The following is a 14,447-nucleotide window of genomic DNA, read 5'->3' as shown; positions in this document are numbered from 1 at the left end:
TAATTGGAAATTACTAATACATAGATGTACATACAGAAATGGATATGAACATATGTGAACATATCTTTTTTTTTCTTTTATGTGCAGTTTAATTTTGACACTGTCTTTTCCTTGATGAGAAATTAAATTGTCATATCGCCACTCATCATATATACAGATGTCTAGAAAGGACAGAACGTGAGAGAGACTGATAATTTATGGTTTTAATGCATTGGTGAATTAAGTAAATTATCTGTGCATATTGTTTATATATATATATATATATAGATAAAAAACGGTTGAGATTTTGAATAACCTTGTATTTCAGACCTCAAATTGGACTACCGCCGCAAATTAATTACAACAAAATTTGGCTCAGTTAGTATGCACACTGGTCAGACACGATAGACCAAGAAAATATTGGCATTATTCTCGGTTACGAAATAGTATTGAAAGGAGATAAAGAGAGATCGACATAAAGAGGAAACAAGAAGTTCTATCTAATGAGAATTGAATCCGAAATTAATCTATTGATCCAAAATATCCACGCACATACATTATGATAGGTCTAATTTGTGATCTCCAGTGAATCCCATAGCTGAAAATCAATCCAACGCAAAAAAAAAAAAAAAAGTCTCAGCGACTTACGCGTAACCCTTCAAAACACTGCAACCCTACTTAATTAACATTGTGGTCTGAAATAATTCTTGATTGCAGGTCAGTTTCTCCGAGCTGTATGGATCGAGGCCATCCCCCTTTTCCATAAGGAGTCCAGGGGAGGCACGTGTTGAGAGTTAAGTCCCATATCGAAAATATAAAAGGAATTCCACAAGTTTATAAGAGATTAGGTACCACAATCTATCAGTTCGAGTTTTTTGGTTGGAGATGGGCTCAATCGCTTATAGGCCCAATTGATATTTTACATGGTATCAGAGCAGGTTACGCTTTCACCCACATGTGTGGGCTCACATCACGCCAAGTCTAGTTTCGAGGTAACCAAAGTACGCCTTATCTTAGTTCGGCCCAAGTGTGGCCTTATTATCAATTATCCCCCCTCCTTTCGCCCGAAGTGTAAGAAAAAAGTCCACCTCGTGGTTAAGTCTCGTGGTTAAGTCCCGAGCACGGAAGTCTAGTCCCGGCTCGTAGTCAGTTCTTGAGGACGGGTGTTCAAGTTCACGTGGCAGGTGTAGGTGAAGCGTCAAAGCCATACATTGCCACGTGAGGGCGGGTGTTGAGAGTTAAGTCCCATATCGAAAATATAAAAGGAATTCCACAAGTTTATAAGAGATTGGGTACCACAATCTATCAGCTCGAGCTTTTGGGTTGGAAATGGGCCCAATCGCTTATAGGCCCAATTGATATTTTACACCACGAGATCGATAAGCTGCAGCCCGTGACGGCTGCACGAGGACACTTAAGTTCTGGTGATAATGTGCGGGCATATCGTAATCTTAGAACTGGTCTAAGAAGATGTTTACCCGGGACTATACTAGTGCTCTAGTCAATGTACCGATTTATGATTTCGACAGTAAGTTAAATTAACAATTGGACGGATATATATTCCACGAGTAGGGCTCTTACTAACACAAAATTCAAAGATGGACTGACCTAAACTCTTTGAATATACGCATATATTGTGTCCAACTCTTCTTCTCTTGAAAAAGACGGATATTGTATTTTACTTCTTTAACAGTTATGATCAAATTTTGAGATCACTGACGCGTGTGCATGGCGGCATTTTGATCGTCAACTTTAGTTTGACTTTGATTACTTTGTTGGGTCACGTGTGGATCCCCAAATTATGTTCTTATTATTCTGGGCTTGAAGAAGTCCCGCCCGCCATGAGCGCCATACGATCGACGGCCCGATGCCTTGTCTATTTATTTGTATCGATTGCAGAAAGCCCACAAGAAGAACAAGCAGCAACTTCAACTTGGAGTTTGGTCGTACCTTCTCGGAGAAGAAGGAAAATGGGATTCGATTGTAACTCCATCGCCGATGCAACTAGCGGAAAGATTACTAGTTCGTAGAAGATATAATTAATAATCGTATCAACTCCCGGTATTTGTATTTACTGAAGCCATGGACAACCAAACTTTTTGATTATCGTTGTTCATGTAACACGAGTTGCTTTTGCAGTTTTCACGGTTTTTGGACGAACAACTTTTGACTGATCACTGATGAATGCAAGAAACAAGGAGTGCTGAAAATCTTAAGATGTAGTGGTTCTTGCAATCACGGCCGGTTGCAATCGGGAATAGTTCAATGCCAGTTGCATCATACAGGATCCCTGTGTAAAGGATCCAGGATTCCACTTCGATATAACTTAACTTGAAATTTGCACCATAAGCGACACCTGCATTGGTCACAATCAAATCGAGATGGCTTAATAGCGAAGTCCGCGTCGCATTCCTCCATAACATTCTTAATAGTAAGTATGATTGGCCCTTTTGATACATATATCTATACCTCTAATAAAAAATATACACCTCACACGGCCGAAATGTTTTCGCACTTACTAACACCGATTATCCCCTTTCGATTTTGGAACGTCCAGTCGGTTGCCACCCGCCCACCCTTTTCTTCCCCTTTCCCGCGTCCCCTAATTACCGCCCTCTTCTCTGCTTCCCATAACCGCTTCTTGCACCGAAAATTCTCTCCTCCCTGCTTCCAATCACTACGTCACCACTACCACTCTTCCCTCTCCCTTCTTTCTACTGCCAAGCCACTTTACGGTGATCTTTAACAGTGCTCTCTTTCACACCCTCTTCCATGCCACTGCTCACAAGGACAAGCGGCCATGGTCTAGCCTTGCTGAAAAGAACGCTCAATTTCGCCCTATTGCACCCTCTGTCTTGAATGTCACATATCGCCTGCTCACTTGTGCCTTTCTCTTCTAATATTACCCCCACATATATAGGGTCGAATTATGTCACTAATGAGATGGAAAACCAATCTTTTGTTCGAACCGGTGTCTGCCCACAGCCATGGTGCCCGCTTTCGGCTCCATCTACATTGGTGATTCTGCCTTTTCTTCTTCTTCTTCTTTCTCTCTCTCTCTCTCTCATTTATGGTTCCCCTTTGCATCTTGTTCATGCTCACCACTATCTGTGCTTTTATGATTTTTGTTTATGAATTTTCGTTGATTCTTCTTTAGTACAGGGACGCATAAAAAGTGCTCGAATGAATTCGCCAATTCATGTGTGAATCTACAGACATGGCTTTGAAGTTGATAATCTCTCCTTAAAGAACGATCGCGGATCTAATTATGTAGAATAATGCTTGTGTTACAGTATGGTTTGCTGGTGCTTTTAAACTGTTCCCTGAGCTTGCTTATATATCGTGAGAATCCTATTTGCATCTTATTTTTTTGGCTTTGATTGGGATAGATTTTATTCATCTGCTTTATTGATTTATTTATTGCTTTGAGACTTTCAATAACTTGCTCGTAATTAAACACATTTCTCAGCTTAATCTATCATCACACACTCTGCTCTTGCTGTGACATATCATTTTTCTTTTTACAATGCACTCTTGCTATTTCACTTAAATTAATTGGAATAAGAAGAACAAGAGACTGTAACCTCTTCATCTTCAACTTTTTCTCATCATTTTGTCACTTTCGTGTTGTGCATTTACATTTTCATTGAGTAGATAGTCCATCCTTTTATAATTGAGATCATGAACCGTGATTTTGTTTTAATTGGATTGGTTTTAGAAAAAATGCTGATTGGTTTGGAGAAGATGCCAAAATCCTCTTGTATTGTATAGCATAGCAAGTTAGTAATACATTTATTTGACTCGCGTAATTAGTTCAACATCAAAATGACTTCGACGTACCTTATTTTGCTTAGAATAGATATGCCTCTGGCTGTTATTTTGCTTGTACATCAGATTCTGCACATTTTGCATATTTTTGCAATAAACCCATATAAGAAGATGATCACTTATTGCTTTTCCCACTTCCATACAAAATGCTCGAATTCAAGCAATCTCGTACCACAGAGCTCGCAAAATTTATATCGCGATTCAAAGTACAGTATTTTCGATAAAAATAAGTGTATAAGCTGATGTATCTTTTATTTTAATTACTTTTTTATTTCCATATGACAAATTCTTGCCGGCTTTCAGTATTTATTTTATTGTGTAGTTTGTAATAGTTGTAGGTGTATGCCCATACGAGTGGTCTCTCACTGCTTATGCCATCGATTGATGTCTCTCAATTGAAAAGCGGCCACATTCGGATGACAAGGTCTGTCATGCCTTCAATTAATTTATCACATACTTTTTTTAGATTAATTACTTTGGTATTTTTCATTTTGCTCATTTGCATAGCTCGTTAGCCGGTAATTTTACAGAGGCCTTCTCCTCATGCTCTCATTTTGTGACCCAAGGAGATTTTTCTGTTTTGCTAAGATGACCTGGCAGCGGCTTCCTCTCACAAGGTCTTTAAAGAAAGATGACTTACAACTCTTCCTCTCACAAGGTCAATATTGTCAAGTACATAGACGAGAAGTATGAGAAATACTTGAACGATCTCACGAGTGCAATTTCAATAATAATTACCGTTTATACTGTGTTCGCTTAATACCAGAGTTGAGCTACGTTGAATGAGATAAAAAGACCTTCAATGATGATCTTTTGTGGAGCATGCTCTATTTGGTTTATGTTATATTCGCCAGAATGACATGTTTCATGTGTCTTAGGCATCGCAAAAGGAAGAAACAAATCAGTTGTTTGGACTGTGTGAGCAATTTGACTCTTTATCGTGATAGCAGACCGATTCCCATCATCCAGTACTGTATAGGAGCAGAAGGATCAATATTATAAAGGTGATTGCTTATCGGTTGTTTTAGAATATTTCTTTTCATTTTATGCAAGTGCTGATAATCAGGTAATTTTTCTAGTTGTATTTTCTCGAGCTATTCTGATTATCAGAGCTCCTTCTCTATGCTAAAGGGCATCACCTTGTAAATGGGTCAATTTATATAAAGAGCTGATTATGTAATTCTATTGTTATTTCATTGTGCTTTTGGAATATGTTAGGGATGCAAGTTTCCTTTTTTATCATGCAGCTTTTAGTCTTTAAGTTTGACGCATTATCTGAAAAATCTCTTTATCTTTTTCTCCCTTTTTATTTTTGTCCTGGAACCTTAATGTCACAGGAAGCAGATCGTAAGCTTGCTTTGTCAATGGTTTCTCTCACACAAAGCTACAGGACCGAAAATATGCTGAGGTTTTTTCATTCCACAAGGATATGCACATTTTCTCTTTGATTCAGAATTTGTTGCCCTCTCTTTTATCTCCATGTCTTACATTCACAGGTTTTGACCGAAGCAATGTCTGCAGTAGATTTTTCTTATTTTTGGTGCGGTTTAAGAAAATGTGAAAAACATTATCTGAATGCACGTGCGCAATTCTCTTAAATTATGTGATCCGACCTTACTGGGTTCTGTTTTCTTATTTGATTATAGATTCATGTTATATATTTTCTGAATTTTCAGGGTGCTAAGAGCCTGATTTACCCATAACAGCTGGTTCTGGTGCAGAAAATAGTGAGACAACATGTGATGTTGCATTCTCCTTGAAGCCTTTTGTTGTTCCTGCAACTTCAACTTTACTCGCCGACATTGCATCTACTCTTGCTTCGTTTGGCAGGCATGTTCAGCATTTTGAACCTTTTCTTTACTGCTGAAAAATTATTAGGAACTAAGGAAGTTGTCGTATTATCTCGACATATTTGTGGCTTATGCCTTACTCTAGCAAAATTCGCAACTTCGTGTGTTTTTGTGATCATATGCTCTTTTGATCAAATGGTGCAAGTCGCAAGCTCTTCTGCAGGATTTCGCACTATTAAGTAGATGAAGTAGGAAGGGTCTGTCTACCTCTCTTAGAACAATTAGGATTACCGGCATAGGGATATATATACGTATACATATTTATATATAATTGAATACTCATAATTCTAATAGGAGATAAGGGATAAGAAATAAATTATAGGCTTAATAGGTCCCGATAAGTATCGGATCCCAAATCTTTAAGATTAAATCAAATTCAGTGTAATTTTACTTTAACTTAATTTTTAAAATTTTAATACTTTATGTGCACGTATTTTTCATAGGTAACGCACGTGATTATTCACTAATTATAATAAAAATATGGATTTGTATTTGTTACGGTATTATCACTTCCTCCTGATAAGCTTTCGAGCAGCTTCTGAAATCATCATCCCCGTTGTCAGTTTGTCGATGATACACACAACTTCAACCCCCAAAAAAAAAAATGAAAAGAAAAGAAATGATGCACTCGACATCTTAAGCGCTAGCTTGCAGTCGTCAACCAATGGAACCCCGAGACAAGAGTGATTCCTAATTCCGAGGTTTTCCAAGATTCCAAGGCAAGGTCGATTGCATTGCACTCGCTGTAACTTTACTTAGCAAGACAGAGGAGAAGCTGGGTGTCCCCTGGAAAAACTGACAAACGGGAAGCGGACGCTCTTGCCACAGAGTTGGCGAAGTTTCCTTTGTCTGGTCACCTCACATGTGCTTCCCCCTCACTCAACGACAGAAAGCAATTAGGGCTTGTTCTTGTGCCTTCCTCCTTCATTCGATCAACTCTCTCGCAGATTTTTGGCCCAATTCTCGATTTTGCGAAGATGGGTCTGTGGGATTCCCTTCTCAACTGGCTCCGGAGGTAAGAGGAAGCTATCCCTTTTCTTCGTTCTGTGTCGGGTCAAGTGATTTTCATCTGGGGTACCCCATTTCTTGCTCTGCTCGTCTCTCATGATTTGGTTCCGGTGATTCGTCGCCTGTCCGACTGTGATATGGATTTGTATGATGTTGGGATGTCCTGAGCTACTTCAGCAGTCGCTGTTCCCTTTGGATTAACTGCCCGGCATAGTTATCGGATGTCACCCCTGTTTAGGTTTTTGGATTAGGCATTTGCATACACATCTTTCAGGTTCTTAGATTAGCCTGTGGGCAAGCTGTTTCGCTTTCGGGTTTCAGTAGTTTCTTCCATTTTGCTCGATCGCATCTCCCGGTCGTGTTATGGTATTTACTTGGGTTTTGTTGTTCTGTGCCTGTTTCTTCTTTCAGTTTTAGTTTTCTCTTTCCATCTCTATCCCTCATCAGTAGTTTCTGTCCATCCTGATAGCGATTAAGTAAGCTTATTAACTTATGGCACTCTTGTTGACTACTGATGGTTGATTCTCTTTCCAGCTTATTCTTCAAACAAGAAATGGAGCTTTCCCTCGTCGGCCTTCAGAATGCTGGAAAGACCTCTCTAGTTAATGCCATAGCTGTGAGTAATGCAAAAGTCTTTGGCTACTTTCCTGTGTTTCTTTTTTTGGATGGTACCTCGTTGATTTGCTGCTTTTATCCTTGACAGACTGGAGGCTATAGTGAAGACATGATCCCGACGGTCTGTATCTTTGTCCCCCAGAGTTTTTAAGCACTCTTTAATGTCATAAAAAGATTTATCCTAGAGCACTATCTGTTCGATCTTGAGCAGGTTGGGTTCAACATGAGAAAAGTTACGAAAGGAAATGTCACGATAAAGCTGTGGGATCTTGGGGGGCAACGAAGATTCCGGACCATGTGGGAGCGCTATTGTCGCGGTGTCTCTGCGATCCTGTAATATTTTTCGGTGTCGGATTTTTCTATTGTGTTCATTTGTTCGAACCGCTTTCTCACGTCTCCTTGTTTTTCCGGCTGTTGCAAAGGCAGATATGTTGTTGATGCTGCTGATAGAGACAGTGTCCCTATTGCTCGAAGCGAACTTCACGAACTTTTGACCAAGCCATCCTTGAGCGGAATCCCTCTACTTGTGCTTGGCAACAAGATTGACAAGTCTGAAGCTCTTTCAAAGCAATCCTTGGTGGATCAACTGTAAGAGCATGAAAAACTCGTATAAAAGGTCTTTGATGCTTCTCCCATGGTTGCTGACCACATTAATCAGAAAATTCCCTGCTTTTGTATTTGCAGAGGTCTAGAATCGATCAAAGATCGAGAAGTCTGCTGCTACATGATCTCGTGCAAGGACTCCATCAACATAGATGTTGTCATCGATTGGCTCATCAAGCACTCGAGAACCACAAGATGATCGATGAACAAGGTGAACCCTATCCTACTCAAGTTTAAGAGCTTCAAGTGGGTGAGCTGCTGATGGGCACCAATTAGCGGAAGCCTTTTTCCATAGCATTTGTTCCTTAATCTTTGGTTTGGGTCCAAATAAATTGGTCTGTACAGTACTTGAAACAGTTGAGGCCTTGGAATTGCTTTATTCAATTCGATTTTTGGGTGGTTCGATCATGTCATGGATCTAAGCTGCTTCGGAGTCTGACATGGAATACATTGTGAAAGATCTTGAAAGATAATTTAACAGGCACATGAAAATAAGGCATCTTCCGAATCTTGAGCAAAGATACAGTGATAAATAACACTTGGGAGCTCTTCCATTGCAAAGAATGAAACACGAACTGAAGGTTAAAAGGAAGAATGGCACATTCTCAAATCATCGCAAAGAGGACACTATCAAAAAATCAAACAATCAAAAAGCGCACACTCCTAAAAACGTCCTGAAAAAATATGATGCAAGAATGCGGCTATTTCTTCATTCCTTCAATGAAGATGAAGGTGCAGCTGAGTCAATCGAAAAGGTCTGCTGTGACTGGGATGACCCATCAGCATTATCCACGTGGCGCGGTGGGTCAGGCTCTTGTGCAGAGCTTGATCGGCAGATTTCTTCTATCCTAGTGGCCACAGCGGCCATGGAAGGGCGCTTGTCGGGGTGCTGAGAGGTGCAGTCAAGTGCGAGCTGCAAGAGCTGGACCATATCCTCCTCAACATCCTGGTACCTTAGAAGCTCAAGGTCGAAAACCTCGGCAGTCCATTCCTCTCGGACTACAGACTGGACCCACCTTGGGAGGTCAACTCCCTCCTCATTTAAGTGGGAATTAGCGGGCGCCTTCCCTGTGAGGAGCTCCAGCAGCAATACCCCGAAGCTGTAAACATCGGCCTTCTGGGACACTTTCTGGGTATCGGTGACCTCCGGTGCACGATAGCCGCTCACCCGACTGGGAGTAGAGGTCGGGCTTGCAATATGGGCAAGGCCAAAGTCGGAGACACGGGGCTCGTATGACTTGGTGAGGAGTACGTTTGAGGACTTGATGTTCCCATGGGATGCTGTCGGGCTTCGGGAATGGAGGTGGGCAATTGCACGGGCTGCCCCAAGGGCGATGCTGGATCGAGTGTCCCAGTTGAGTGGAGTCCTAGCCAAGGCCGTGTTTCCTGCAATGAGATTCCAGAAAATTAGACTACATTGCGGAGATATCAATCTGACGAGCATCAATGTAAGCATTACGGACAACCGGAAAACATCTGCGCCTCCAACATAACAACAGAATCGATTTCGTGACTGTGTCACGTGATGATAAACAAACAGAAGCTGCTGAGGAGAGAAGGATAGTTCCCGTTCTTACCATGAAGAAGAGCAGACAAGCTCCCAGTGGGCATGTAATCATAGACAAGAAGCTTCTCGTCCCTGTTGAAGTAATAAGCCCTTAATGGAACCAAGTTCTCATGCTCAACTTCACCGATCTCCTTCATCTTCTCCCGGAACTCCTTCTCCGAGACCACCACTTCCTTCAGCCTCTTCACGGCGATGACCATCCCTCCCATCTCTAGAGCTGCCTTGTAGGTCGTCCCGAACGTCCCCTTCCCCAGCACCTCCGCCGAAGCCCTCAGCAAATCCTCTAAATCGAACGCCCCCTTCTGCTTCCCGAAGAAGACGAGGCTCTTGTTATCGCTCTTCCCTTCACCTCTCGACGAAACCGAGCGGACGCTCGAGGCCCCTACCTCCTTCTCCCTAGGGATATCAAACGCGGTCTGCTCACCGGCCCCTCCGGCATCTTTAGCCTCCTTCGTGGCGCTCTTCTTACGGCAGAGGAAGAACAATATCAATAAGATGAACAGGAGCCCGAGAACGGATCCGATCACGATCCCTGTTATCGCCCCACCCGATAGCTTCCTTCCGCTTCCACCTGTCCCGTTGCAGGACTTGAGAGGGGACCCGCAGAGGGGCATCCCCTCAAAGGCGCTCCTCGGCATTCCCGATAGGCTCGAGGGGACGGACCCAGTTAGGTTGTTATACGAGACGTTGAACTGGTCGAGCTTCAGGTTCAAATCGGGGATTGACCCGTTGAGCTGATTCTGCTCAAGATACAGAGTCTTGAGGCGGGTGAGGTTGCTGAAGCCCGAAGGGATAGGGCCGGAGAACTTGTTCGAGGCGAGGTTGAGGCGGACGAGGTTCTGGAGGGAGAAGAGGAAGGAGGGCATTTCACCGCTGAACGCGTTACCTTGCAGGTAGAGGTTGCGGAGGGCGGAGATGTCGGCGATGTCGGGAGGGATCGAGCCAGAGAGGGCATTGTACCGGAGAGAGATCGTCTGGACCGTGGTGAGGTTCCCCAGCACGCCGGCCGGGAGGGTCCCGCTGAGGCCCATTCCCGGGAAGCGGAGCTCGACGATCTGGTCCTTGTCGCAGATGATGCCGGTCCATGAGCAGTGGGGCGCGGAGAGGTTCCAAAGTAGGGACCGTCCCCCGACGGCCGAGCGGAGGGCCGAGAGGGCCGATCTGTCGGATTCAAGATCGGGTTTTGACGGCGGGAGGAGGTAGAAGAAGCTGAGGCAGAGCACGAGCAGGAGCGGCTTCATTGGCGGCGGCGGCGGTGGTGGGGGCGGAGGAACTTCGGAGTCAGAGTTCTTCGCTGACTGATGGGATGGGTTTCGGCGCGGTTGGGAAGTCTTGGGATTTGTGGGTGGTGGTGGCGACTTCCGAGAGATTCTTTGAGTTCTTGCACAGTGCTTTGAAGGGGGTGGGGGAGGGTGGACTGTGCTGTTAGTTCTTGGGGTTAGAGAGAGAGAGAGAGAGAGAGAGAGAGAGAAAGACAGAGCTTTGCTTATGTTGAAGAATTATTATTCCATCAATGGCGATTTCCTTTTTCTCTTTTCTCTTTGAATTTTTCCGACGAAGAAACTTCCGTTTATTGCCTTTATTTAATTTAATTTAGTGAAAATGAATTTCTTTTACTCAGTTATGAGGCAGAAAGAAATTTCAGACATGAGGTATGACCACCGTGTGAGTACATTTCAGACAACAAACTGATTCAAATTGAAGAGGAAGCTAGAGAAATTGAGTATAGTAAGACGGCACATGCGCTTCACGTATCAAATAAAGAGGGTTATCATTTATCAGTTCGGTTTTTCGTCAATGTGATTTTTCAAATTCCTTTTATTTCTCTTCTTATTTTCGTATTGTAAATTTACGAGTATTCTTTATCATTCGAAAAGAGAGAAGAGAAACGAAGATCAAGAATTTCTTATTCGTTGATTGAATGCTTCCAACGCCTTCACATGGCGAGGCACATGAGAACGGGGAAATGAATTTACTGAGCGATTGCGACGTACATAGGGCAAAAATTGAAAGTTATTTCTTATCCATAAGATTTGAAATTTCTTGATAAGTTCTGCAATAAACGTCTGGATTGATGACATTTTCCTACCGGGGAAGGACAAGGGACAGGATTGGTTCACGGAAAAAACAAATGCAATGCATCAATTGTTTCTGTTTGTCCCCCCAAAACGTAAATGCACACTGTCATCATTATGCAATCTCTCTCTCCGAGTGGAAAGAAATCTTCAGACATAAGTGAGGGGAGGAACTTTCCAAATCGGACGACGCCCCTCTCTCTATGGAAGGAAATGGTCCAATCGACCCTTTTGGAAATACACGAAATTCATCCGCGTCTACATCTTATCTCAAAGACATACACGAAATTTATCCGCGTCTCGTCCAATAAATCTGTATCGTTTTCAAATATTTTAGCGGTCGGTCGGTCTCACGTAATTCGGTTCGCGCGACAGTACATGTTCATGTGTATGATTTTCTCAAGAATTTTGGTGATTCGATACCACCGACCTCTCCCAGCTGGGACTGATAATAAATACTAGTAAAATCTGATTTGATTAATTAAGTTATTCAAAACATTGTGGGGTTAAGGGACGGATTTGGGTCAATAGAATATTAATTAGTTGCTGACTCCGATGCTTCCATTTCGTTAATGGGGGTCTTCCTCCCCAATTAAATAATGTTTTCTTAAAGAAGTGTCCAATTAAAAAAAGTTGGCTCCGTCTGGTATAATTTAAGGGTATTTCTGGCATGGCCTCGAGTCACTATAACACACATTAATACTCTCAATTTAAATGTTTTAGCATTTTAGTTTGAGTATTTAATACTTTTAATATCATTACTGTCACCCGTCAGATTGAGCTTTTCAGTCAAAGATGACTCTATTCACTTATAAATTCGATGAAATTTTACTGAATGTAAATTTAATTTTATATGTGAAATTCTCAAAGATGTGTATCCTATTATATTTTCATTACATATTCTTCTTCTAATTTTTTTAGCCGTTGGCACATATGACAAATATCGAGCTCCTAAAGTTCGTCTAGATTTTTATTGGATACTAGACAATGTTAAATAGTTAAGACGTCATTGTTTGGGTTACTACTCCACCAAACTAATCTCTTTGGAAGCGCTCCACACATCACTATAACAACTTGCTTTGCTATTCTCTTCCACTCTAATATATTTTGGAAAATGTATTGCCATCTTTTGAAATTGGTTCTCTCTCTCGCTTAAATAGGCTTTAAAACACAATATTAGTTCTATATTTTCCAAGATCTTTAATTGAAGATGTCTCTTTTTACTTGAATATAGAATCCGAGAAAATTCATTCCCGAATAATAAAAGATCCCTTATAAGCTCCAATTTACCAAGTTTTTTATCCAGGAGATTATGACAACAACATTTTCTAAATTATCGATTAACGCTCAACTGACATAGGTTTTTAATATATGGAGGAAATAGCTCCATACATTCTAACTTTTTTCGAAATTCCTTGATATGTCTCATGTTTTAAAAGTGTTAGAAATACCCTAACGTTTTTAATGCGTATCATATGTATCCCACCATTACATTTTCGTAAACACTTGACTGAGACGCCGACGTGGCCCGCTTAAAGGGTAGCAGCGCCATGTCATCTCTCGAATAACCAATGAAACGATGACACATAATTCCCCTGGACCCACTCACTATTAAAAAAAGACCCACATACTTTTCATATTTTCAAATTTGACCCCGGAGACCCTTCTCTCCTTGCCCTGGCCTTCCCTCAAGGACGAGCCCTTTCGCTTCACTGACACTCCCTTCATCAAGAACTCTAACATATACCCCGCGCCACAGCCTCCCCAGTCTCTGGACTCTCTAAAGATAGTCCCTTCAAGATAGTCTCAGGGGTCAAATTTAAAAATATAAAAAGTATGTGGGTCTTTTTTAATAGTGAGTGGGTCCACGGGAATTATGTGTCATCGTTTCATTGATTATTCAAGAGATGACATGGCGTGATTACCCTTGAAGTGGGCCACGTTAGCGTCTCGGTCATGGATGTGGTAGATCAAGGAATTTCGGAAAAGATTAGGATGCGATAGATAAAGTAATTTCGGAAATGTTTGGGATGTACGAAGCTATTATCTCTAATATATAAATTTTAAAAGAAAATTTTAAAGTACACATTTTTGTGTGTGACAGCTATTTCAAAAATCTGAAACAGATTTGCAGGCTGCGGTTGTCTTTTGGAAAGGACAGTGTACAATTGGTTGGTGCCTAATACCTTCCATTTAAATATTTGTCCTTTCTCTCTCTTTCTTTCTTTTTATTTTTTATTTTTTTCCCTGCATTACAAAAGGAAAAAGAATACCACAGAGAAAGAAAAAGGACAAAGAAATTGCCGTCTTGCCATAAAAAAGAGGAAAAGAAAAAGGAAAAGGTTATGTGTGAATATATGGCCGTTACTTATTTGCTGTTTTCGCGGTGTGAAGTGTCCTTTTCCCAAGGAGCTTCTATTATTTTCCTTTTTTTTTTATTTTTGTTGATCATATTATATTCTATCGCGAAACGCTATTGCTGGTTCAAAATTCAGCGTCCATATTATGACGTGGCAGGGGGCCCCACGGTTCAAAATTCTCATTCTTGAATATGATATATGTAGCCTTTTGGAGAAGGGACACTTGAAAGAAGTATTAGTTCTTCGCAATAGTAGTCCCAAGTTGTCCTGCTTAAATCACAATGTTTTTCGTTTGATTTTTATCATTAAAATTAGCTATGCGCTTCTTTCCTACTCTTTAGTTTGTTCATGAGGTTCCTAAACCACTTCGTACACGAAAAGAAAAAAAAAAGCCATGTCAAAACTTCATAGAAATAAATGAAATGAGTTGTAATTTTTTCAGAGTTCAAATTATAATATGGTGATTTTCATTTCTCCCGCGTATGACATTCCTAGCTTTGCATATTGGATTGGAAGAAATAAACATACATTTTACTAAATGAAGTATATATTTCCCTTCTCA

The 14,447-nt window shown here is 41.3% G+C and overlaps 2 protein-coding genes across 2 annotated transcripts; one reads left to right on the top strand and one right to left on the bottom strand.

Moving 5' to 3' along the window:
- Nucleotides 1-6,223: 6,223 nt before the first annotated feature.
- LOC116204486 (ADP-ribosylation factor-like protein 8c) lies at nt 6,224-8,291 on the top strand. Its single transcript, XM_031536601.1, has 6 exons — nt 6,224-6,672; nt 7,200-7,281; nt 7,369-7,401; nt 7,492-7,613; nt 7,707-7,868; nt 7,965-8,291. The coding sequence occupies exons 1-6, from the start codon at nt 6,635-6,637 to the stop codon at nt 8,080-8,082; spliced, it is 555 nt and encodes a 184-aa protein (XP_031392461.1). The 5' UTR covers nt 6,224-6,634; the 3' UTR covers nt 8,083-8,291.
- Nucleotides 8,292-8,412: 121 nt separating this feature from the next.
- LOC116204485 (probable inactive receptor kinase At3g02880) lies at nt 8,413-10,948 on the bottom strand. Its single transcript, XM_031536600.1, has 2 exons — nt 9,461-10,948; nt 8,413-9,269 (listed from the first exon to the last, which is right to left on the bottom strand). Exons 1-2 carry the CDS (start codon nt 10,689-10,691, stop codon nt 8,593-8,595), a joined length of 1,908 nt encoding a protein of 635 aa, XP_031392460.1. The 5' UTR covers nt 10,692-10,948; the 3' UTR covers nt 8,413-8,592.
- Nucleotides 10,949-14,447: the final 3,499 nt, after the last annotated feature.

Source organism: Punica granatum, chromosome 4 (assembly GCF_007655135.1).
Source record: "Punica granatum isolate Tunisia-2019 chromosome 4, ASM765513v2, whole genome shotgun sequence".
In the NCBI taxonomy this organism is placed as follows: Eukaryota; Viridiplantae; Streptophyta; class Magnoliopsida; order Myrtales; family Lythraceae; genus Punica; species Punica granatum.
This window is presented reverse-complemented; position numbering and strand designations above follow the sequence as displayed.